Source organism: Morchella sextelata, assembly GCF_020137385.1.
Source record: "Morchella sextelata strain SCLS chromosome Unknown scls_5, whole genome shotgun sequence".
Classification (NCBI taxonomy): domain Eukaryota; kingdom Fungi; phylum Ascomycota; class Pezizomycetes; order Pezizales; family Morchellaceae; genus Morchella; species Morchella sextelata.
The window spans coordinates 814,915-838,396 of NW_025408620.1; the positions used below are offsets into that span (position 1 = coordinate 814,915).

At 49.9% G+C, this 23,482-nt stretch overlaps 4 protein-coding genes across 4 annotated transcripts; 3 read left to right on the plus strand and 1 right to left on the minus strand.

The window, feature by feature from the left end:
- Window positions 1-6,071: 6,071 nt before the first annotated feature.
- On the minus strand, window positions 6,072-6,797 carry H6S33_010730 (uncharacterized protein; the record flags this gene model as incomplete). Its single annotated transcript, XM_044842082.1, has 1 exon — window positions 6,072-6,797. A coding segment is annotated over one exon (726 nt), but the record flags the coding sequence as incomplete, so codon positions are not given.
- A 1,224-nt stretch (window positions 6,798-8,021) lies between these two features.
- H6S33_010731 (uncharacterized protein) lies at window positions 8,022-9,748 on the plus strand (the record flags this gene model as incomplete). Its single annotated transcript, XM_044842083.1, has 1 exon — window positions 8,022-9,748. A coding segment is annotated over one exon (1,727 nt), but the record flags the coding sequence as incomplete, so codon positions are not given.
- Window positions 9,749-19,599: 9,851 nt separating this feature from the next.
- On the plus strand, window positions 19,600-20,080 carry H6S33_010732 (uncharacterized protein; the record flags this gene model as incomplete). Its single annotated transcript, XM_044842084.1, has 1 exon — window positions 19,600-20,080. A coding segment is annotated over one exon (481 nt), but the record flags the coding sequence as incomplete, so codon positions are not given.
- Window positions 20,081-21,206: 1,126 nt separating this feature from the next.
- On the plus strand, window positions 21,207-22,283 carry H6S33_010733 (uncharacterized protein; the record flags this gene model as incomplete). Its single annotated transcript, XM_044842085.1, has 1 exon — window positions 21,207-22,283. The coding sequence occupies one exon, from the start codon at window positions 21,207-21,209 to the stop codon at window positions 22,281-22,283; it is 1,077 nt and encodes a 358-aa protein (XP_044696663.1).
- Window positions 22,284-23,482: the final 1,199 nt, after the last annotated feature.

Here is a 23,482-nt window from a genome sequence, read left to right on the forward strand (position 1 = left end):
TGAAAGAACATAAGCCGGTTATAGGGTCAAATGGGGAAGTTTTCTACGATGGTGAGAACTGCAAGAGTCGATGCTTCACTGACAAGGAACCTCAAATAGAAATGGACGAGGGTGTATTGGACGATCCAGAGGCCCAATTCATCGGTAGTATTTGTCTTCTGGAAGATGAATCGGTCAACCTCCGCGAAACTCTTCCCTCTTGGCTCCATGGGTTCCTTAAAGTCTTCCTACCATCGGAAGCAGATAAATTACCACCGCATCGATCTTACGACCATGCAATAGATCTTGAACCAGGGAAGCAGCCACCATGGGGACCCGTTTACTCCCTATCCGAAGTCGAGCTGAAGGTGCTTCGGGAGTACCTGGACAAAATGTTGCGATTGGGAAAGATTAGACCGAGCAAATCCCCGGCAGGAGCCCCAATCCTATTTGTGAAGAAGAATGACGGTAGTCTGCGACTTTGTGTTGACTACCGTGGACTTAACCGTGTGTCCATCAAGAACAGGTATCCTCTACCGCTTATGGACGAGCTACGAGATCGAGTGGCAGGCGCGGTTATCTTCTCGAAGATTGATCTGAAGGAAGGTTACAACCTCATCAGGATCAAAGATGGCGACGAGTGGAAGACAGCATTCCGTACGCGGTATGGGCACTTTGAGTACCTCGTCATGCCTTTTGGGCTGGCAAATGCGCCGGCAACCTTCCAGAACATGATGAATGATGCGCTGAGGGAATTCTTGGATCAAGGTGTAGTAGTATACCTTGACGATATCCTAATATATAGCAACTCTCGAGAGGAACACAGGGAGCTGGTCGGCAAAGTACTTAGCAGGCTACAAGAATACAACCTGGTCGCCAACCCCAAGAAATCATTCTTCGAGCTCACCGAAATCGAGTTCCTCGGATACATCCTTGCCCCAGCAGGCGTCACCATGGCACTGGATAAGGTTATGTCTGTTACGAATTGGCAAGCCCCGCGCAGCGTTAAGGAAGTACAGATCTTTATGGGCTTTGCCAACTTCTACAGAAGGTTTATCCACAACTTCTCCGGGGTCTGTAAACCCATTACTGATTGTCTCAGGGGTGATGCTAAGAACTTTGTCTGGTCTATGACGGCCCAAGCAGCCTTCGAAAAACTCAAAACCCTGTTTACGTCTGCACCGATCTTGGTACATTTCTCTCCAGATCGCCAGACTATCGTGGAAACGGACGCAAGTGATTTTGCTATCGCCGCAATTCTATCCCAGGTTATTGACGGAAAGACTCACCCTATTGCCTTTTATTCTCGAAAGCTTAACCCAGCGGAACTCAACTACGACGTGTGGGATAAGGAGATGCTAGGAATTGTCTCGGCCTTCAAGCAATGGCGTCACTACCTCGAAGGACCTAGCCGAACGGTTCTCGTTTATACGGATCACAAGAACTTAGAGTACTTCTCTACAACCAAGGTTCTTAACCGACGACAGGCAAGGTGGGCTGAGTCTTTGGCGGAATTTGACTTCAAGATTATTTACCGCCCGGGAACCAAAAATGGGAAGGCAGATGCACTATCGCGACGGCCGGAGTACCGTCCTGAAGGGGGAGGCACGCTTGGGAAACAACCGATATATAGGTTCTTTAAGCCCGGACAGTTGGCAGAGGAAGAGTTTGTGGTATCAGCGGTGTCGCTTGCCTCCAAGGGGGTGATTGACTGGTCTAAGAATTTGCTGGATCATGTCAGGCAGGCGGCATCGGGAGACCCGACATGGGTAGGAATGAAAGAAAGAGTTGAGCAAGGAGAAAAGCTAGGGGAACTGAAGGATATTGCTGAGAAAGACGGGCTACTCTTCTATAAGAATCGACTCTACATTCCGGCAGACGACCGTATCAAGATCCGAATCGCACAGGCAGAACACGACTCGAAAGTGGCAGGACACTTTGGACAAGATAAAACCTTGGAACTCATCACGCGTAACTTCTATTGGCCAAAAATGAACGAGTATAACGGGGACTATGGGCGTAGGAACTATGAAGCCAAGGAATACAACCGAGGCGAAGACGTGGACGTAGGAGGTTCGTGGACTATGGACTATGGACTACGGGGCCGAAGGGTACACCTAAGGCAAGAACGGGGACTGTGGACTATGGACTATGGATGGTTGTACCTGGTCTAGTATACCAGGTAAACCCTATGATGTAGCGCGAACCAAATAGTATTCGTAACTGTAAAGTACAGAGGTTGCATAACGAGAAAAGGAAAAGAAAGAGAAACAAGAAATCACGAGACAACGCCCCCCTTATATATCCATACCCTATCCCAATGCTGACTCATACCCTCACATAACAGAAACAGAAAGAACATAATAGAAACCCGCTTCCCTAAACCCAACCACACTGCATAATCCTTCTCCCTTGTACCCAGACAACTCGCATAGCCAACCCGCCTAGCTGCCGTTACAAAGATATCAACGGCGGCGGTATTATCGTGGTATGCGGCGGGTTCCCAGGTAGGGTCGGTATAGCCCGTCCACTTAACAAAGTATTGCAGGCCAGTGTTCCGCAATTCTCGCGAGTCCAAGATTTCCTCAACTGCATACTCCTCCTCCTGCTCGACGATAACAGGTGGGGGTGGTGGTTGAATTTGCCCTGGTACAGGATCGTCTGCAGTGGGGTCCAGCAATGATACATGGAAGACGGGGTGCACCTTCATACTTCTGGGCAGGTCGACTCGATACGCATATGGCGATATAATTTCCTTAACGGGGAACGGTCCCAGTTTCTTCCAGTCCAGCTTCCGGGAGTTACGCGTGGTTCGGATGTTTTTTGCTGAGACAAACACCATATCACCGACATCGTACCGTGGGGCCGGCGTTCGTTTAGTATTGACGGCCTGCTCTTGTTGATCCTGCGCTGTGCGGATATTGGAACGTAGGTGCTCATGGAGTTCTCTCATCTTCGAGGCGAAGTCTTTAGCGTTGAGACTCGGTGGGGTCCTGTCAAGCGATTTGATCGTCACTGTAAACCGGGGGTGGAACCCATAGTTCGCGAAGAATGGTGTAGCTTTAGTGGATGCGGAGACCTGATTGTTGGCGGAGAATTCTGCCATCGGAAGCCATTTTACCCAATCGTCCTGTTGATAAGAGACATACCCACGTAGATATTGCTCCATCACAGCATTCAGCCTTTCGGTTTGGCCGTCGGTCTCCGGGTGGAAGGCGGTGGACATCCTTGCTTCGATGTTGAGGTGTTTACAAAGAGCCTTCCAAAACATAGCTGTAAATTGTGTACCGCGGTCGGAGGTGACGTGTGTGGGTAGCCCGTGGAGCTTCCATATGTTTCGCAGGTACAGCCGGGCGAAGTCTTCGGAGTTGACAGTAGTATTGCAGGGCAGGAGATGTCGCATCTTTGTTAGCCAGTCAACCACTACCATAATTGTATCGTACCCTTCACTCTCCGGTAGGCCAGTAACGAAGTCCATCGATACCTTCTGCCATGGTTGTTCAGGAATCGGTAAAGGTCGAAGTACGTCAAGTTTTCCGTGGGTATTGGGTTTGCTTCGTTGACAGGTATGGCAGTTCCGAACGTAGCGGGCAATATAATTTCGCATAAGGGGCCAGTAGTAGTCCCGACTGACGAGTTCGAATGTTTTTTCGCGTCCCGGGTGTCCAGCAGAGGCGGCGTCATGGTAAAGTTGAAGGATTCAGAGCTTAAGAGGATCGTAATTAGGGACATATATACTGCCTCGGTAAAGTAATCGGCCTTCAACCTCGGTGCATTCGGCGAGTGATATGTCCTTTGATTGTCGTTCGCCTTTATTCCGCATATCCAGTATCTCTTGGGGAAACGGGTCAGCGCTATATCCTTCATCGAATAATTCCTGCAGTGAGGCGTTCTTTTCAGCGGGCTCGTTTGAGAAAGAACCCGCCAACAAACTTAGCTTTGCATCAAGATTCTCCTTCTTCAGCACAATTTGACTCTGATGCAATTGTCTTTCATCCCCCTCTCCAGGGAGATCTCCTGATCTTCTTGTCAATGCGTCCGGCTTCCCTCCTTATTTCCCTGGTCGGTATTTGATAACAAAATTAAACCGTGACAGGTATTCTGCCCACCGTGCTTGTCTCCGGTTGAGTTGTTTGGTACTCATAAAGTATTCGAGATTCTTATGATCGGATATGACGGCGATTGGGTGTGCAGCTCCTTCGAGTTCCGGTCGCCACTCCTCAAAAGATCGAATGATTGCCAGTAATTCCTTGTCGTAAATCTCGTAGTTGCATTCGGCGGGGGAGTGCTTTTTCGAGAAGTATGCAACAGGTCGGAGGATACCATTGTCATCGTATTGGGAGAGTACACCGGCGGAGACATAGTCAGATGCGTCGGTTTCTACAGTAATCTCCTTCTCCGGGTCGAAATGAGTAAGAATGGGCGCCATGGTAAAGGCTTCTTTTAGGGCGTTGAAGGCGGTTTGGGCTTCGGATGTCCATCCAAATGATATGTCCTTACGTGTCATTCTGGTAAGAGGAGAAGCCAGTTCCGAGAATCCGCGTATGAATCGGCGGTAAAAGTTAGCAAAACCTAGGAATGCTTGTACATCCTTAACTGTTTTGGGGGCGGTCCAATTCTTCACCGTCTCCACTTTCCTTGGGTCCATTTTAATACCATTGGGTTCGATAATCAGTCCGAGATAGGTGGTACTTTGTGTATGGAATTCGCATTTCTCCGGTTTCAGCAGTACTCCATTTCTTTGTAGGGCTTCCAGGACCTTTTCGACGTGTACTTGATGTTCCTCGAAGGTGTCGCTGTAAATAAGGATATCGTCAAGGTAGGCTGTGCAGAACATATCAAGGTAATCACGGACGCAAACATTAATGAAATGTTGAAACGTGGCTGGTGCATTGGTAAGGCCGAAGGGCATTACGGTGTATTCGAAATGTCCGTAACGCGTTCGGAAGGCTGTTTTCCATTCTTCACCCTCAGCCATTCGGATCTGATTGTACCCTTAGCGAAGATCAAGCTTGGTGTACCACTTGGCTTTAGAAAGGCGGTCGAGGGTTTCCCGGATGAGTGGCAGCGGGTATCGGTTTTTGACAGTAAGTTCGTTGAGGCCACGATAGTCGACACAGAGGCGGAGTGTTCCATCGGCCTTTTTAACAAATAGGACAGGGGCACCGGCAGGCGAAGAGCTGGCCTGAATGAACCCCTTTTGAAGGTTGTCCTGTATGTATTGTTTCAGCACAATGAGTTCCTCGCGGGACATACCATAAAGTGGCCCAAAAGGGGGCTCTTTTCCCTCCTTGAGCGGTATCTTATGATCATAGGGGCGGCGAGGCGGCATCTCGTTAGCGAATTCTTCGTCCATCATTTTATGAAATCTCTTGTACCGGGTTGGGACCCGGTTCCTCCAGTCTTGCTTAGGGGCTTCGCCCGTTGCTTGATCTATTTCCTCAATAGTTGTACTAAAGATTTGGAGTTTGTCTCTTCGAGCAAAGCGACAAAGAGCAGCTGAACTGACGAGGTGGAAACGGGGCGGTGGTGCAACCCCCTTAATGGGAACGGGTATCGGGGAAGAGTTGCATTGGCGTTTGCAGTATTCGGAGTCGAATAGTATGCTGTTGTCCTTAAACCGTAATGTCGCACCGTGCAATTGAAGCCAGGGGATTCCGAGGACGAGTGGGTACGCGCCGAGTTTGGTAACGAAGAAGGAGGTAGTTTCATGGTGGGAGTCAATTGATAGCGGCAGATAGCAGAGGTGGGTAATTTGTCCGGAAGATATGGGCCGACCGTCGATGACTTCAAGGGTGCGGGGTGATTTAAGGGGGAGAAATGGGAAGTTATTATGGCGCGCGAATGTTTCATCAATGAATGCGAATCCGGAGCAACCGGTATCGATCAGTGCGTGAGTTTGAATGGATGTTTTATTGTTTATAATTTTACAAGAAGCAACCAAATGATCCCCATCCAATTTATCCTCCACAGACGATACCGAGAAGCCAGAGATAGAAAACGCAGACAAAGGAGAAACATTGGAAGGTCCCGGGCAGGGGCCATTAATCAAGCCCGGGACTACTGAAAACCCGACTCAGAGGAGGCGGGACTAGCGACCGGCGGAGCAGCGGGGTCGACGGCCGTATGGCTGGGTGCGAGGAGGGCGCCTCTCATAACCGGTTGGTTACCGCGCGGGCGATTGGCAGAGGGGCAGTTGGCAAAGACATGACCGGGGTTAGCGCAGTACATGCAGAGGTTGTTGTCCCTTCGCCATTGTTTTTCGGCGGCAGAGGTTTTGTGTTGTCCATTGACAAAAGTGTATCGTTGTTCGATGGCAGGGCGTTGAGTGTGGCGGCTTTGGAGAGCGGAGAGGTCCATTGGGGCGAGGCCTCCGGCGGTATGAGATGGGTGTGCGACAGCAGCGGGGGCGGTGAATTGTCCCATCGTATTCCGGATGGCCCGTTGTTCAGCTTTGCGGCCCCGAACCTGGTTATCAATTGTCATCAACATGGTGGCATAGACTTCAACGGTGTTAGACCTGTCTGTCCGGTATGTCATGGCGTCCGTCAGGTCTTCCGACAGTCCTTCGGCCAGGGCATCGATCTTGGCTCCTTCGTTGTAGTCCAGGTATGCCACGATAAGGAGAAACTGCGAGTAATAGGTGGCGAAGTTCCCCTTGCCTTGCTTAAGGGCAACGAGTTGGCGACGGGCGGTACCCCGGGGGTCTGGGTCTCCAAACGAGGCTTCCAGGTGGGCAACAAAGGCAGTGTTACGGGCATGCCAAGCATTTACGGGAGTGAGAGAAAGGCTAGTAGATACCCCAATACCCTTTGATACTAATGGCAACACCACTATCAACTCCGGTTCGCACCCACGAGGTGCGGTGCGATCGATATGCGACCAAATGCGGAGTTGCGGTTTTCCTAGTTAAAAAACACGTTTTCGACCCCAATAATAACCCCCGGAGCGTCAAACCGCCGGAGGGGAGTGTTTTGGTACCGGTGGATATATGAGGGACAGCTGGAATCAATCGGATCGAAGATCGGACCGCTCGGAGCGAATCGGCGCAAGCTGCCAGCCGGCCGAGTACCTATCGGCGGTACCTGTGGGCATGAGAGGACTCTGCTATGTGGAAAAGCGATGTGGGAAGAGGCCTGAACGGCCGATGGGGAAGAAACATCGACAGGGAAACGTGCATTAGAGTGGATAAATAGGTTGAGGGGTTTCAGCGGCTTTAGGAGTTTGGGTTACGGACTTAGGAGTTAAATGTTCTTGGTTGTTTTTCAGGGTCTCGGGTAGGCCCCGAGTGTATTCTGTATTATTAGTAGACTGGGTCCTCGAGACATAAGCGAGGGATATAAATACTGTGTCATTCACTGACTAGCCAAACCATCATCGGCGAAATCAGAGTCTTCACAATATAAATCGTTGATACGCGAGTTACAACTTTATTTGATTATATACTTCCTGAAATACTTTACTCTATCGTGACTTCGAACTCTACCTGAACTATTACGTCGAAGACGGTCGAACATCTTACACTAAACTCTAGTGGATCTTTGTTGATAACGTAGCTCGCGGGGCCCGTATCGGATCAAGGAGAATCATACTCGACGTTGACTGAAGAGACCTTGGAGGCTTCTACCTTTGTAGTTGTTAGCCGAACTCTGAGCTCTGCGTAGTGTACTCTTGTGGTCTGGTACGCATCCCTCACAGTATATTGTTACTCACAAGTTCACTTGGAGTAACGAAGTCACCTCAAAAAAGAAGAACTATTATCATTATCCCTTATCACAATGGCTGGCCGAAGGGATTATTTCGTAGACACCTCGGCCGTAACAGACGAGGCCGCAGAGGACGCTATGATACTATCTGGGGCTGTTAGCCCCGATCCCCTACTCCAGGGAGGACCCTCTACACAAACTAGATCAACGAGTAAACGCTCTGCTCAAGCCCAGTTTACGAGGTCCATGCAGGAGTTTTTGGATACCCATGAGGCACAAATGAGGTATCTTGGTACAGCTGGACAGGCCGTTTGGCAGCAGCTACAAAACCTTTAGGAACAGGTCCAAGGAAGTGGGCAAATTCTGGACAAGAAAGTACGACAAGAAGCCATCGCCCAGAAGCAACATCTCGAATCGCTCTTTGAGCTCGTCGAAAATGTTCGACAAGAACAGGAAGCCGCACGAGTCGCCGACCACGAGGTTCTGGACCGTAACCATCGAGTTACCCAGAACCAACTGTTGGAGGCGCAACGACAGCTGAGAATTGCAAGAGAAGAGCGAGAGCAGGAAAAAAGGGAACAGCGGGAACTGTTGGCGCAATTCAAGCAGTCCGATGACTTAAGAAACCAACGAATAGCCGAGATGGAGGAACGACTACGACAACATCTGTCGGTAGCGCCCTCCATGGTGAGTATTCCCTTGAACCCTAATGCACCCCAAACGGTTCCTGTTGGCAATGGCAAGAACCCCGAAAACGCTGGCCCAGTAGGAGGAAACACTGTCCCAGTAGGAGGAAACGATGGTCCCGTAAGAGGAAATGGAGGCAGGCAACCGGAGGATGCCGGCCCAGTGCAGGGAAATAGTGGCAGGAGACCGGTGGGAGCTGCCCCAGTCGGCGGGAACGGTGGAAATCAACCTCCCCAGAAACCACCAAGAGGAAACGTTGGGGGAGACCCAGAACCTTCCGATGACGATGACGACGATAACAGTGAATGGTCGCACGGTCGGAAGAATTGGAGAATGAACCGAGGCGGGAACCGGAATTCGGCGCCGCCTGAAGATGACGATATGGTAGACTCGCTTGCCAAAATACCCTTTGAGTTCGATAATGCCAGGAAGCACAACCTGCGGCATTGGCTCATGGAGTGCGAGATCTACTTCGAGCAGAAGCCCAAGAAGTTCCGAACGGACAGAAACAAGGTGCTGTTCGCTGGAACATATACGTGTGGGTTGGCAAAGGAATGGTTTATGGAGTATATCGAGACCAAGATGCTAGGTCCGGCAGCTGCCGACTACGCTACTTGGACTCGGTTCCGTCAGGAGATTAGGAAACGCTTCTTAAGCACTCAGGAGGCTATGGAAAACGCGATGAAGATGCAGCAGTTTAAGTACTCTGCTAACATCGGGGACTACCTGACGAGAATGGAGATCATGAACCAGCATGCTCAGATGAAAGGAGCATCCTATCGTGCCGCCCTGCTCCAAGGGCTACCAAATGAAATCCGGGAGCGCCACTCACGCTTCGATCCAACCGATGACGACTCCGAATACATCCAACAGTTGGAACGAGCCGGCAAGGCTCATGAGGCTTATCAAGAGCAGATGAAGATGTTGGGGAAAGCGGAGTCGAGAGGAAGGGAGAAGAATAATGGTGGGAACTCGCGGCAGAAGGAGAAGGGGTTTAAGATCAAGGGGAGGGCTCAGACTGAGGAGAAAGAAAAAGGGCAAGATAAGAAGAGCACCAGCAAGAACAAGTCGGGGAATAAGCCAATATACCACGACTATGACGAAGCCACCAAAGGAGTTCCACAGCCGGTCCGAGACCAGCGAAAGACCGATGGTGTCTGCATACGATGTGGCCGAAAGGGTCATCTTTGGAAATGGTGTCGTTCAGATGCTAACAGCAGTGCATCTATCTCCTCTTTCTCCCGAAAGCGTACCCGTGATGACGATGGCGACCACGAGATGGAACCACCGGAACCCCAACCTCAAAGAAAGCGAATGAGGCACCGTGCTAAGAAGTCGGCTGCTACGGCTGCTGCGGAATATACCAGTGGGCAAGCGTTTGTGCGAGAACGCGGATCGGAATCTGAGATGGATTTCGACATGGGTTTTTGTTAGGGGACTCTGATGGGTAAGGTCAGGAGTATCCCCAGATTACTATGTTATCACTGACGGAAAACAACAAAAAAAATATAAAAAGAAAAAGGCAGGAGGGGAGAGCGTCCCCACCGGAGAAAAAACAGAAACTTTTGGAGGAACCTATTCATGGTCCTCGACCTATCGTTAATCAGTTCATTTGTTTTGCGGAAAAATGTTTACCTTGTAAGGTGTTGTTGGATACTGGTGCTGTGAGGGATGCGTACCAGACCACAAGAGTACACTACGCAGAGCTCAGAGTTCGGCTAACAGCTACAAAGGTAGAAGTCTCCAAGGTCTCTTCAGTGAAGGTCGAGTATGATTCTCCTTGATCCGATACGGGCCCCGCGAGCTACGTTATCAACAAAGATTCACTAGAGTTAGCGTTTGATGTTCGACCGTCTTCGACGTAATAGTTCAGGTAGAGTTCGAAGTCACGATAGAGTAAAGTAATTCCAAAAGTATATTCAAATAAAGTTGTAACTCGCGTATCAACGATTTATATTGTTAAGACTCTGATTTCGCCGATGATGGTTTGGCTAGTCAGTGAATGACACAGTATTTATATCCCTCGCTTATGTCTCGAGGACCCCATCTACTAATAATACAGAATACACTCGGGGCATGCCCGAGACCCTGAGAAACAACCAAGAACATTTAACTCCTAAATCCGTAACCCAAACTCCTAAATCCGCTGAAACCCCTCAACCTATTTATCCACTCTAATGCACGTTTCCCTGTCGATGTTTCTTCTCCATCGGCCGTCTGGTGGATAATCGTCAGCGTCGGCTATTCGGAGGTCTCGGACGGCAAGGCTACCTACTCAGGCCTCTTCCCACATCGCTTTCCCACATAGCAGAGTCCTCTCATGCCCACAGGTACCGCCGATAGGTACTCGGTCGGCTGGCAGCTTGCGCCGATTCGCTCCGAGCGGTCCGATCTTCGATCCGATTAATTCCAGCTGTCCCTCATATATCCACCGGTACCAAAACACTCTCCTCCGGCGGTTTGACGCTCCGGGGGTTATTATTGGGGTCGAAAACGTGTTTTTTAACTAGGAAAACCGCAACTCCGCATTTGGTCGCATATTGATCGCACCGCACCTCGTGGGTGCGAACCGGAGTTGATAGTGGTGTTGTCATTAGTATCAGAGGGTATTGGGGTATCTACTAGCCTTTCTCTCACTCCCGTAAATGCTTGGCATGCCCGTAACAGGTGCAACTCTTCCTGTTTTGTCTGCTGTTTTTGTTGATAGTTTTGAGGTCCCGAAGGTGAAACGAGACGTCCCGGCCCGGGTATTTGGATTTACGGGAGAAGTTATAAAGGGCACGGGACACGCCTTTACACAACGATTAATTATAATGTCAAAGGGGCATCAAATGCAACTATCATTCGAGATCGCCCCTCTCCCCCCTGGCATCGATGCAATACTACCGAACTGGTGGTTGAAAGAACACAAACCAGTTATAGGAGTAAATGGGGAAGTTTCCTACGATGGCGAGAACTGCAAGAGTCGATGCTTCACTGACAAGGAACCTCAAATAGAAATGGACGAGGGTGTACTGGATGATCCGGAGGCCCAATTCATCGGTAGTATTTGTCTCTTGGAAGATGAATCGGTCAACCTCCGTGAAACTCTTCCCTCTTGGCTCCATGGGTTCCTTAAAGTCTTCCTACCATCGGAAGCAGACAAATTACCACCGCATCGATCCTACGACCATGCGATAGATCTTGAACCAGGTAAACAGCCACCATGGGGACCCGTCTACTCCCTATCCGAAGTCGAGCTGAAGGTGCTTCGGGAGTACCTGGACAAAATGTTGCGATTGGGAAAGATTAGGCTGAGCAAATCCCCGGCAGGAGCCCCAATCCTATTTGTGAAGAAGAAGGACGGTAGTCTGCGACTTTGCGTTGACTACCGTGGACTTAACCGTGTGTCCATCAAGAACAGGTATCCTCTACCGCTTATGGACGAACTGCGAGATCGAGTGGCAGGCGCGGTTATCTTCTCGAAGATTGACCTGAAGGAAGGTTACAACCTCATCAGGATCAAAGACGGCGACAAGTGGAAGACAGCCTTTCGTACGCGATATGGGCACTTTGAGTACCTCGTTATGCCTTTTGGGCTGGCAAATGCGCCGGTGACCTTCCAGAACATGATGAATGATGTGCTGAGGGAATTTTTGGATCAAGGTGTAGTAGTATACCTTGATGATATCCTAATATATAGCAAGTCTCGAGAGGAACACAGGGAGCTGGTCGGCAAAGTACTTAGCAGGCTACAAGAATACAACCTGGTCGCCAACCCGAAGAAATCGTTCTTCGAGCTCACTGAAATCGAGTTCCTCGGATACATCCTTGCCCCAGCAGGCGTCACCATGGCACTGGATAAGGTTATATCTGTTACGAATTGGCAAGCCCCGCGCAGCGTTAAGGAAGTACAAATCTTCATGGGCTTTGCCAACTTCTACAGAAGATTTATCCACAATTTCTCTGGGGTCTGTAAACCCATTACCGATTGTCTCAGGGGTGATGCTAAGAACTTTGTCTGGTCTATGACGGCCCAAGCAGCCTTCGAAAAACTCAAAACCCTGTTTACGTCTGCGCTGATCTTGGTACACTTCTCTCCAGATCGCCAGACTATGGTGGAAATGGACGCAAGTGATTTTGCTATCGCGGCAATTCTATCCCAGGTTATTGACGGAAAGACTCACCCTGTTGCCTTTTATTCTCGAAAGCTTAACCCAGCGGAACTCAACTACGACGTGTGGGATAAGGAGATGCTAGGAATTGTGTCGGCCTTCAAGCAATGGCGTCACTACCTCAAAGGACCTAGCCGAACGGTTCTCGTCTACACGGATCACAAGAACTTGGAATATTTCTCAACAACCAAAGTTCTTAACCGACGACAGGCAAGGTGGGCTGAGTCTTTGGCGGAATTTGACTTCAAGATTATTTACCGCCCGGGAACCAAAAATGGGAAGGCAGATGCACTATCGCGACGGCCGGAGTACCGTCCTGAAGGGGGAGGCACGCTTGGGAAACAGCCGATAGAAAGGTTCTTTAAGCCCGGACAGTTGGCGGAAGAAGAGTTTGTGGTATCAGCGGTGTCACTTGCCTCCAAGGAGGTGATTGACTGGTCTAAGAATTTTCTGGATCATTTCAGGCAGGCGGCATCGGGAGACCCGATATGGGTAGGAATGAGAGAGAGAGTGGAGCAAGGAGAGAAGCTGGGGGAATTGAAAGATATTGCTGAGAAAGACGGGCTACTCTTCTATAAGAACCGACTGTACATTCCAGCAGACGACCGCATCAAGATCTGAATTGCGCAGTCAGAACACGATTCGAAGGTGGCAGGACACTTTGGACAAGACAAAACTTTGGAACTCATCACGCGCAACTTCTATTGGCCGAAAATGAACGAGTGGATTGATGATTACGTTCGGTCATGTGACGAGTGCCAACGCAACAAACCCAGCCGCCATAAGAAATACGGTGCGCTTCTACCACTGTCCACGCCACATGCTGTCTGTTACGGGCATGCCAAGCATTTACGGGAGTGAGAGGAAGGCTAGTAGATACCCCAATACCCTCTGTACGCTAAATATCAACTCTTGACCACACTCGCGGAGTGTGGTGCGACCAAATTACGACCAAAAAACCCAGAGTCATAAAAAACACGTTTTCGACCCCAATAATAACCCCCGGAGCGTCAAACCGCCGGAGGGGAGTGTTTTGGTACCGGTGGATATATGAGGGACAGCTGGGATCAATCGGATCGAAGATCGGACCGCTCGGAGCGAATCGGCGCAAGCTGCCAGCCGACCGAGTACCTATCGGCGGTACCTGTGGGCATGAGAGGACTCTGCTATGTGGGAAAGCGATGTGGGAAGAGGCCTGAGTAGGTAGCCTTGCCGTCCGAGACCTCCGAATAGCCGATGCTGACGATTATCCACCAGACGGCCGATGGAGAAGAAATATCGACAGGGAAACGTGTATTAGAGTGGATAAATAGGTTGAGGGGTTTTAGCGGGTTTAGGAGTTTAGGGTACGGACTTAGGAGTTAAATGTTCTCGGTTGTTTTTCAGGGTCTCGGGCATGCCCCGAGTGTATTCTGTATTATTAGACTGGGTCCTCGAGACATAAGCGAGGGATATAAATACTGTGTCATTCACTGACTAGCCAAACCATCATCGGCGAAATCAGAGTCTTAACAATATAAATCGTTGATACGCGAGTTACAACTTTATTTGACTATACTTTCTGAAATACTTTATTCTATTGTGACTTCGAACTCTACCTGAACTATTACGTCGAAGACGGTCGAACATCACACGCTAACTCTAGTGAATCTTTGTTGATAACGTAGCTCGCGGGGCCCGTATCGGATCAAGGAGAATCATACTCGACGTTGACTGAAGAGACCTTGGAGACTCCTACCTTTGTAGCTGTTAGCCGAACTCTGAGCTCTGCGTAGTGTACTCTTGCGGTCTGGTACGCATCCCTCACAGTATATTGTTACTCACAAGTTCACTTGGAGTAACGAAGTCACCTCAAAGAAAAGAACTATCATCGTTATCCCCTATTACAATGACTACCCGAAGGGATAATTACTTCATAGATACCTCGGCCGTAACTGAGGAGGCCGGAGGAGAAGATTCTATGGTGATATCAAGGGCTGCTAGCCCAGACCCCCTATTGACGGGAGGACCCTCTACAACAACTAGGCAATCGAGTAAACGCTCTGCTCAAGCCCAGTTTGTGAGGAATATGCAGGAGTTTTTGGATACCCATGAGGCACAAATGAGGTATCTTGGTGCAGCTGGACAGGCCGTTTGGCAGCAGCTACAAAACCTCCAGGAACAAGTCCAAGGGAGTGGGCAAATCCTGGACAAGAAGGTGCGACAAGAAGCCATTGCCCAAAAACAACATCTGGAATCGCTCTTTGAACTCGTCTCCAGTGTCCAACAAGTACATGAAGCTGCACGAGCCGCCGACCACAAGGTTCTGGAGCAAAGTCATCTGCAAACCCAGAACCAGTTACAGGAGGCGGAGCGACAACTGAGGATGGTAAGAGAAGAGCGAGAGCAAGAAAAAGGGGAGCAACGAGCTTGGTTTGCGGAATTCAAGCGGTCCGATGCGGAAAGAAACCAACGGATAGCCGAGATGGAGGAACTACTGCGACAACATCTGTCAGTAGCACCTTCCGTGGCAAGTGCTCCCTTAGATCCTAATGCACCCCGAATGGTTCCTGTTGGCAATGGCAAGAAACCCGAAAATGCTGGCCCAGTAGGAGGAAACGCTGGTCCAGTAGGAGGGAATGGAGGCAGGCAACCGGAGGATGCCGGCCCAGTGCAGGGCAATAATGGCAGAGGACCGGTGGGAGCTGCTCCAGTTGGCGGGAATGGTGGGAATCAACCTCCACAAAACCCACCAAGAGGAAACGTTGGGGGAGACCCAGAACCTTCCGACGACGATGACGACGATAACAGTGAATGGTCGCACGGTCGGAAGAATTGGAGAAGGAACCGAGGCGGGAACCGGAATTCGGCGCCGCCTGAAGACGACGATATGGTAGATTCGCTTGCCAAAATACCCTTCGAGTTCGATAATGCCAGGAAGCATAACCTGCGGCATTGGCTCATGGAATGCGAGATCTACTTTGAGCAGAAGCCCAAGAAGTTCCGAACGGACAGGAACAAGGTACTGTTCGCTGGAACGTATACGTGTGGGTTGGCAAAGGAATGGTTCATGGAATACATCGAGACCAAGATGCTAGGACCGGCAGCCGCGGACTACGCCACTTGGACTCGGTTCCGTCAGGAGATTAGGAAACGCTTCTTAAGTACTCAGGAGGCTATGGAAAACGCAATGAAGATGCAGCAGTTTAAGTACTCTGCTAACATCGGAGACTACCTGACAAGAATGGAGATCATGAACCAGCATGCTCAGATGAAAGGAGCATCCTATCGCGCCGCCTTGCTCCAAGGACTACCAAATGAAATCCGGGAGCGCCACTCACGCTTCGATCCAACTGAGGACGACTCCGAGTACATCCAACAGTTGGAACGAGCCGGTAAGGCTCATGAGGCCTATCAAGAGCAGATGAAGATGTTGGGGAAAGCGGAGTCGAGAGGAAGGGAGACGAATAATGGTGGGAACTCGCGGCAAAAGGAGAAGGGGTTTAAGATCAAGGGGAGGGCTCAGACCGAGGAGAAAGAGAAAGGGCAAGATAAGAAGAGCACCAGCAAGAACAAGTCGGGGAATAAGCCAATATACCACGACTACGACGAAGCCACCAAAGGAGTTCCACAGCCGGTCCGAAAACAGCGAAAGACCGATGGAGCCTGTGTGCGATGTGGCCGAAAGGGTCATCTTTGGAAATGGTGTCGTTCAGATGCTAACAGCAGTGCATCTATCTCCTCTTTCTCCCGAAAGCGTACCCGCGATGACGATGGCGAGCACGATATGGAACCACCGGAACCCCAACCTCAGAGAAAGCGAATGAGGCACCGTGCTAAGAAGCCGGCTGCGACGGCTGCTGCGGAGTACACCAGTGGGCAAGCGTTTGTGCGAGAACGCGGATCGGAATCTGAAATGGATTTCGACGAGGATTTTTAAAAGGGGACTCTGATGAGTCAGGTCAGGAGTATCCCCAGATTGCTATGTTATTACTGACGGAAAACAACAAAAAAAATATGAAAAGAAAAAGGCAGGAAGGGAGAGCATCCCAACCGGAGAAAAAACAGAAAATTTTGGAGGAACCTATTCATGGTCCTCGACCTATCGTTAATCAGTTCCTTTGTTTTGCGGAAAAATGTTTACCTTGTAGGGTGTTGTTGGATACTGGTGCAACTGGTCCTGTTTTGTCTGCTGTTTTTGTTGATAGTTTTGAGGTCCCGAAGGTGAAACGAGACGTCCCGGCCCGGGTATTTGGATTTACGGGAGAAGTTATGAAGGGCACGGGACACGCCTTTACACAACCATTAATTATAATGTCAAGGGGGCATCAAACACAGTTGTCATTCGAGATCGCCCCTCTCCCACTTGGCATCGACGCGATACTACCGAACTGGTGGTTGAAAGAACACAAGCCGATTATAGGGGCAAATGGGGAAGTTTCCTACGATGGTGAGAACTGCAAGAGTCGTTGCTTCACTGACAAGGAACCTCAAATAGAAATGGACGAGGGTGTACTGGCCGATCCGGAGGCCCAATTCATCGGTAGCATCTGTCTCTTGGAAGATGAATCGGTTAACCTCCGTAAAACTCTTCCCTCTTGGCTCCATGGGTTCCTTAAAGTCTTCCTACCATCGGAAGCCGACAAACTACCACCGCATCGATCTTACGACCATGCGATAGATCTCGAACCAGGGAAGCAGCCACCATGGGGACCCGTTTACTCCCTATCCGAAGTCGAACTGAAGGTGCTTCGGGAGTACCTGGACAAAATGTTGCGATTGGGAAAGATTAGGCCGAGCAAATCCCCTGCAGGAGCCCCAATCCTATTTGTGAAGAAGAAGGACGGTAGTCTGCGACTTTGCGTTGACTACCGTGGACTTAACCGTGTGTCCATCAAGAACAGGTATCCTCTACCGCTTATGGACGAACTGCGAGATCGAGTGGCAGGCGCGGTTATCTTCTCGAAGATTGACCTGAAGGAAGGTTACAACCTCATCAGGATCAAAGACGGCGACGAGTGGAAGACAGCATTCCGTACGCGGTACGGGCATTTTGAGTACCTCGTTATGCCTTTTGGGCTGGCAAATGCGCCAGCGACCTTCCAGAACATGATGAATGATGCGCTGAGGGAATTCTTGGATCAAGGTGTAGTAGTATACCTTGATGATATCCTAATATATAGCAAGTCTCGAGAGGAGCACAGGGAGTTGGTCGGCAAAGTCCTTAGTAGGCTACAAGAATATAATCTGGTCGCCAACCCGAAGAAATCGTTCTTCGAGCTCACTGAAATCGAGTTCCTCGGATACATCCTTGCCCCAGCAGGCGTCACCATGGCACTGGATAAGGTTATGTCTGTTACGAATTGGCAAGCCCCGCGTAGCGTTAAGGAAGTACAGATCTTCATGGGCTTTGCCAACTTCTACAGAAGGTTTATCCACAATTTCTCCGGGGTCTGTAAACCCATTACCGATTGTCTCAGGGGTGATGCTAAGAACTTTGTCTGGTCTATGACGGCCCAAGCAGCCTTCGAAAAACTCAAAACCCTGTTTACGTCTGCACCGATCTTGGTACATTTCTCTCCAGATCGCCAGACTATCGTGGAAACGGACGCAAGTGATTTTGCTATTGCCGCAATTCTATCCCAGGTTATTGACGGAAAGACTCACCCTGTTGCCTTTTATTCTCGAAAGCTTAACCCAGCGGAACTCAACTACGACGTGTGGGATAAGGAGATGCTAGGAATTGTGTCGGCCTTCAAGCAATGGCGTCACTACCTCAAAGGACCTAGCCGAACGGTTCTCGTCTACACGGATCACAAGAACTTGGAATATTTCTCAACAACCAAAGTTCTTAACCGACGACAGGCAAGGTGGGCTGAGTCTTTGGCGGAATTTGACTTCAAGATTATTTACCGCCCGGGAACCAAAAATGGGAAGGCAGATGCACTATCGCGACGGCCGGAGTACCGTCCTGAAGGGGGAGGCACGCTTGGGAAACAGCCGATAGAAAGGTTCTTTAAGCCCGGACAGTTGGCGGAAGAAGAGTTTGTGGTATCAGCGGTGTCACTTGCCTCCAAGGAGGTGATTGACTGGTCTAAGAATTTTCTGGATCATTTCAGGCAGGCGGCATCGGGAGACCCGATATGGGTAGGAATGAGAGAGAGAGTGGAGCAAGGAGAGAAGCTGGGGGAATTGAAAGATATTGCTGAGAAAGACGGGCTACTCTTCTATAAGAACCGACTGTACATTCCGGCAGACGACCGCATCAAGATCCGAATTGCACAGTCAGAACACGATTCGAAGGTGGCAGGACACTTTGGACAAGACAAAACTTTGGAACTCATCACACGTAACTTCTATTGGCCAAAAATGAACGAGTGGATTGATGATTACGTTCGGTCATGTGACGAGTGCCAGCGCAACAAACCCAGCCGCCATAAGAAGTACGGTGCGCTTCTACCATTGTCCACACCACATTCCGTCTGGCAATCGATATCAATGGACTTCGTCGTGCAATTACCGGAATCGAAGGGATACAACCAAATTTGGGTAGTAGTCGATAGGATCTCGAAGATGTCGCACTTCATTCCCCTAGTAGCAGAAACGACCGCGCAGGATTTAGCGAAGATATTCCTCGGTCAAATCTGGCGACTCCATGGGCTGCCTCTTGATATAGTTTCCGACAGGGACGCCAAGTTTACTTCAAGCTTTTGGGCATCCCTTATGGAATTATTGGACGTGAGGATAAGAATGAGTACGGCTTTCCACCCTCAGACCGATGGGCAAATAGAGCGAGTCAACCAAACCCTCGAGCATTACTTACGAGCGTTCTGCAACTACGAGCAAGATGATTGGGCAGAGCTACTCCCGTTGGCGGAGTATGCTTACAACAACTCGGTTACCACCGCCACGGGTCAATCTCCGTTTTATACCAATTACGGTTATAACCCAAGAACCAACTGGCCGACAGAAGCCGAAGTGGTCAACCCAACTAGTGATCTGTACGCTCATTTCATCCGAGGGGTTCATGATTCTGCTCTCGCTCGCTTAACAGACACCAGGGAAAAGATGGGGAAATAATATGATCGAAAAAGGGACGAACCGCCTAACTTCAAGGTGGGAGACATGGTTATGCTCAATGCGACCAATATCAAGACACGTCGCTCCACCAAGAAACTCGATCACAAGAAACTCGGCCCGTTCAAAATCATCCGACTAGCCGGGAAACGAGCCTGCGAACTGGAACTGCCGTCACAAGTCAAAATCCATAATGTGTTCCATATTGAACTCTTGGAACGGTATCGACAGAGCAGTATCCCAGGCCGAGAACAACGTCCCCCAACTCCCGAAGAGGTCGATAAGGAAGGAGAGGTGCTGTACGAAGTGGAAAGTATCGTGGGGAGCCGGAAAAGCAGAAAAGGATTAGTGGAATACCTGGTGAAATGGCGGGGCTATTCGATGAGTGACTGTACGTATCAAGTCATGGACGCTATGGATGAGGAAGTACTTGACCTTGTCCGCGACTTCCACCGAAGGAACCCCAAGGCCGTGAAGGACCAACGCCTGAGACTATAGAGGTACCCTACGGGGCTAAGTCCTTCCCCTCCACAGACACCGCGGGTGATATGTGGAGCAGGTTTACTGGAACCATAGTCTGTCAGAAGATGTCCCGAGACGTGACACCCTGGAAGGGGGGTAAGCTGTTACGGGCATGCCAAGCATTTACGGGAGTGAGAGGAAGGCTAGTAGATACCCCAATACCCTCTGTACGCTAAATATCAACTCTTGACCACACTCGCGGAGTGTGGTGCGACCAAATTACGACCAAAAAACCCAGAGTCATAAAAAACACGTTTTCGACCCCAATAATAACCCCCGGAGCGTCAAACCGCCGGAGGGGAGTGTTTTGGTACCGGTGGATATATGAGGGACAGCTGGGATCAATCGGATCGAAGATCGGACCGCTCGGAGCGAATCGGCGCAAGCTGCCAGCCGACCGAGTACCTATCGGCGGTACCTGTGGGCATGAGAGGACTCTGCTATGTGGGAAAGCGATGTGGGAAGAGGCCTGAGTAGGTAGCCTTGCCGTCCGAGACCTCCGAATAGCCGATGCTGACGATTATCCACCAGACGGCCGATGGAGAAGAAATATCGACAGGGAAACGTGTATTAGAGTGGATAAATAGGTTGAGGAGTTTTAGCGGGTTTAGGAGTTTAGGGTACGGACTTAGGAGTTAAATGTTCTCGGTTGTTTTTCAGGGTCTCGGGCATGCCCCGAGTGTATTCTGTATTATTAGACTGGGTCCTCGAGACATAAGCGAGGGATATAAATACTGTGTCATTCACTGACTAGCCAAACCATCATCGGCGAAATCAGAGTCTTAACAATATAAATCGTTGATACGCGAGTTACAACTTTATTTGACTATACTTTCTGAAATACTTTATTCTATTGTGACTTCGAACTCTACCTGAACTATTACGTCGAAGACGGTCGAACATCACACGCTAACTCTACTGAATCTTTGTTGATAACGTAGCTCGCGGGGCCCGTATCGGATCAAGGAGAATCATACTCGACGTTGACTGAAGAGACCTTGGAGACTCCTACCTTTGTAGCTGTTAGCCGAACTCTGAGCTCTGCGTAGTGTACTCTTGCGGTCTGGTACGCATCCCTCACACTGTCTGGCAATCAATATCAATGGACTTCATCGTGCAGTTACCGGAATCAAAGGGATACAACCAAATCTGGGTAGTAGTCGATAGGTTCTCGAAGATGTCGCACTTCATCCCCCTAGTAGCAGAAACGACCGCGCAGGATTTAGCGAAAATATTCCTCGGTCAAATCTGGCGAGTCCATGGACTGCCTCTTGATATAGTTTCCGACAGGGATGCCAAATTTACTTCAAGCTTTTGGGCATCCCTTATGGAATTATTGGATGTGAGGATAAGAATGAGTACGGCTTTCCACCCTCAGACCGATGGGCAAACAGAGCGGGACAACCAAACCCTCGAGCACTACCTACGAGCGTTCTGCAACTACGAGCAAGATGATTGGGCAGAGCTACTCCCGTTGGCGGAGTATGCTTACAATAACTCGGTTACCACCGCCACGGGTCAATCTCCGTTTTATACCAATTACGGTTACCACCCAAGAACCAACTGGCCGACGGAAGCTGAAGTGGTCAACCCAACTAGTGATCTGTACGCTCACTTCTTCCGAGAAGTTCACGACTCTGCTCTCGCTCGCTTAACAGACACCAGGAAGAAGATGGGGAAATACTATGATCGGAAAAGGGACGAACCGCCTAACTTCAAGGTGGAAGACATGGTTATGCTCAATGCGACCAATATCAAGACACGTCGCTCCACCAAAAAGCTCGATCATAAGAAACTCGGTCCGTTCAAGATCATTCGACTAGCCGGTAAACGAGCCTGCGAATTGGAACTGCCTCCACAAGTCAAAATCCATAACGTGTTCCATATCGAACTCTTGGAACGTTACCGACAGAGCAGTATCCCAGGCCGCGAGCAACGTCCCCCGACTCCCGAAGATGTCGATAATGAAGGAGAGGTTCTGTATGAAGTGGAAAGTATTGTGGGAAGCCGGAAGAGCAGAAGAGGATTAGTGGAATACCTGGTGAAATGGCGGGGCTATTCGATGAGCGACTGTACTTACCAAGTCATGGACGTTATGAACGAAGACGTACTTGATCTAGTCCGCGACTTTCATCGAAGGAACCCCAAGGCCGTGAAGGACCAATGCCTGAGACTATAGAGGTACCCTACGGGGCTAAGTCCTTCCCCTCCACAGACACCACGGGTGATATGTGGAGCAGGTTTACTGGAACCATAGTCTGTCAGAAGATGTCCCGAGACGTGACACCCTGGAAGGGGGGTAAGCTGTTACGGGCATGCCAAGCCTTTACGGGAGTAAGAGAAAAGGCCAAGTAGATACCCCAATACCCTCTGTATGCTAATGTCAACTCCGGTTCGCACCCACGAGGTGCGGTGCGATCAATATGCGACCAAATGCGGAGTTGCGGTTTCCCTAGTTAAAAAACACGTTTTCGACCCCAATATTAACCCCGGGAGCATCAAACTGCCGGAGGGGAGTGTTTTGGTACCGGTGGATATATGAGGGACAGCTGGAATCAATCGGATCGAAGATCGGACTACCCGGAGCGAATCGGCGCAAGCTGCCAGCCGACCGAGTACCTATCGGCGGTACCTGTGGGCATGAGAGGACTCTGCTATGTGGGAAAGCGATGTGGGAAGAGGCCTGAGTAGGTAGCCTTGCCGTCCGAGACCTCCGAATAGCCGACGCTGACGATTATCCACCAGACGGCCGATGGGGAAGAAACATCGACAGGGGAACTGTGAGGGATGCGTACCAGACCACAAGAGTACACTACGCAGAGCTCAGAATTCGGCTAACAACTACAAAGGTAGAAGCCTCCAAGGTTTCTTCAGTCAACGTCGAGTATGATTCTCCTTGATCCGATACGGGCCCCGCGAGCTACGTTATCAACAAAGATTCAGTAGAGTTAGCGTGTGATGTTCGACCGTCTTCGACGTAATAGTTCAGGTAGAGTTCGAAGTCACGATAGAGTAAAGTAATTCCAAAAGTATAGTCAAATAAAGTTGTAACTCGCGTATCAACGATTTATATTGTTAAGACTCTGATTTCGCCGATGATGGTTTGGCTAGTCAGTGAATGACACAGTATTTATATCCCTCGCTTATGTCTCGAGGACCCAGTCTACTAATAATACAGAATACACTCGGGGCATGCCCGAGACCCTGAAAAACAACCAAGAACATTTAACTCCTAAGTCCGTAACCCAAACTCCTAAACCCGCTGAAACCCCTCAACCTATTTATCCACTCTAATACACGTTTCCCTGTCGATGTTTCTTCTCCATCGGCCGTCTGGTGGATAATCGTCAGCGTCGGCTATTCGGAGGTCTCGGACGG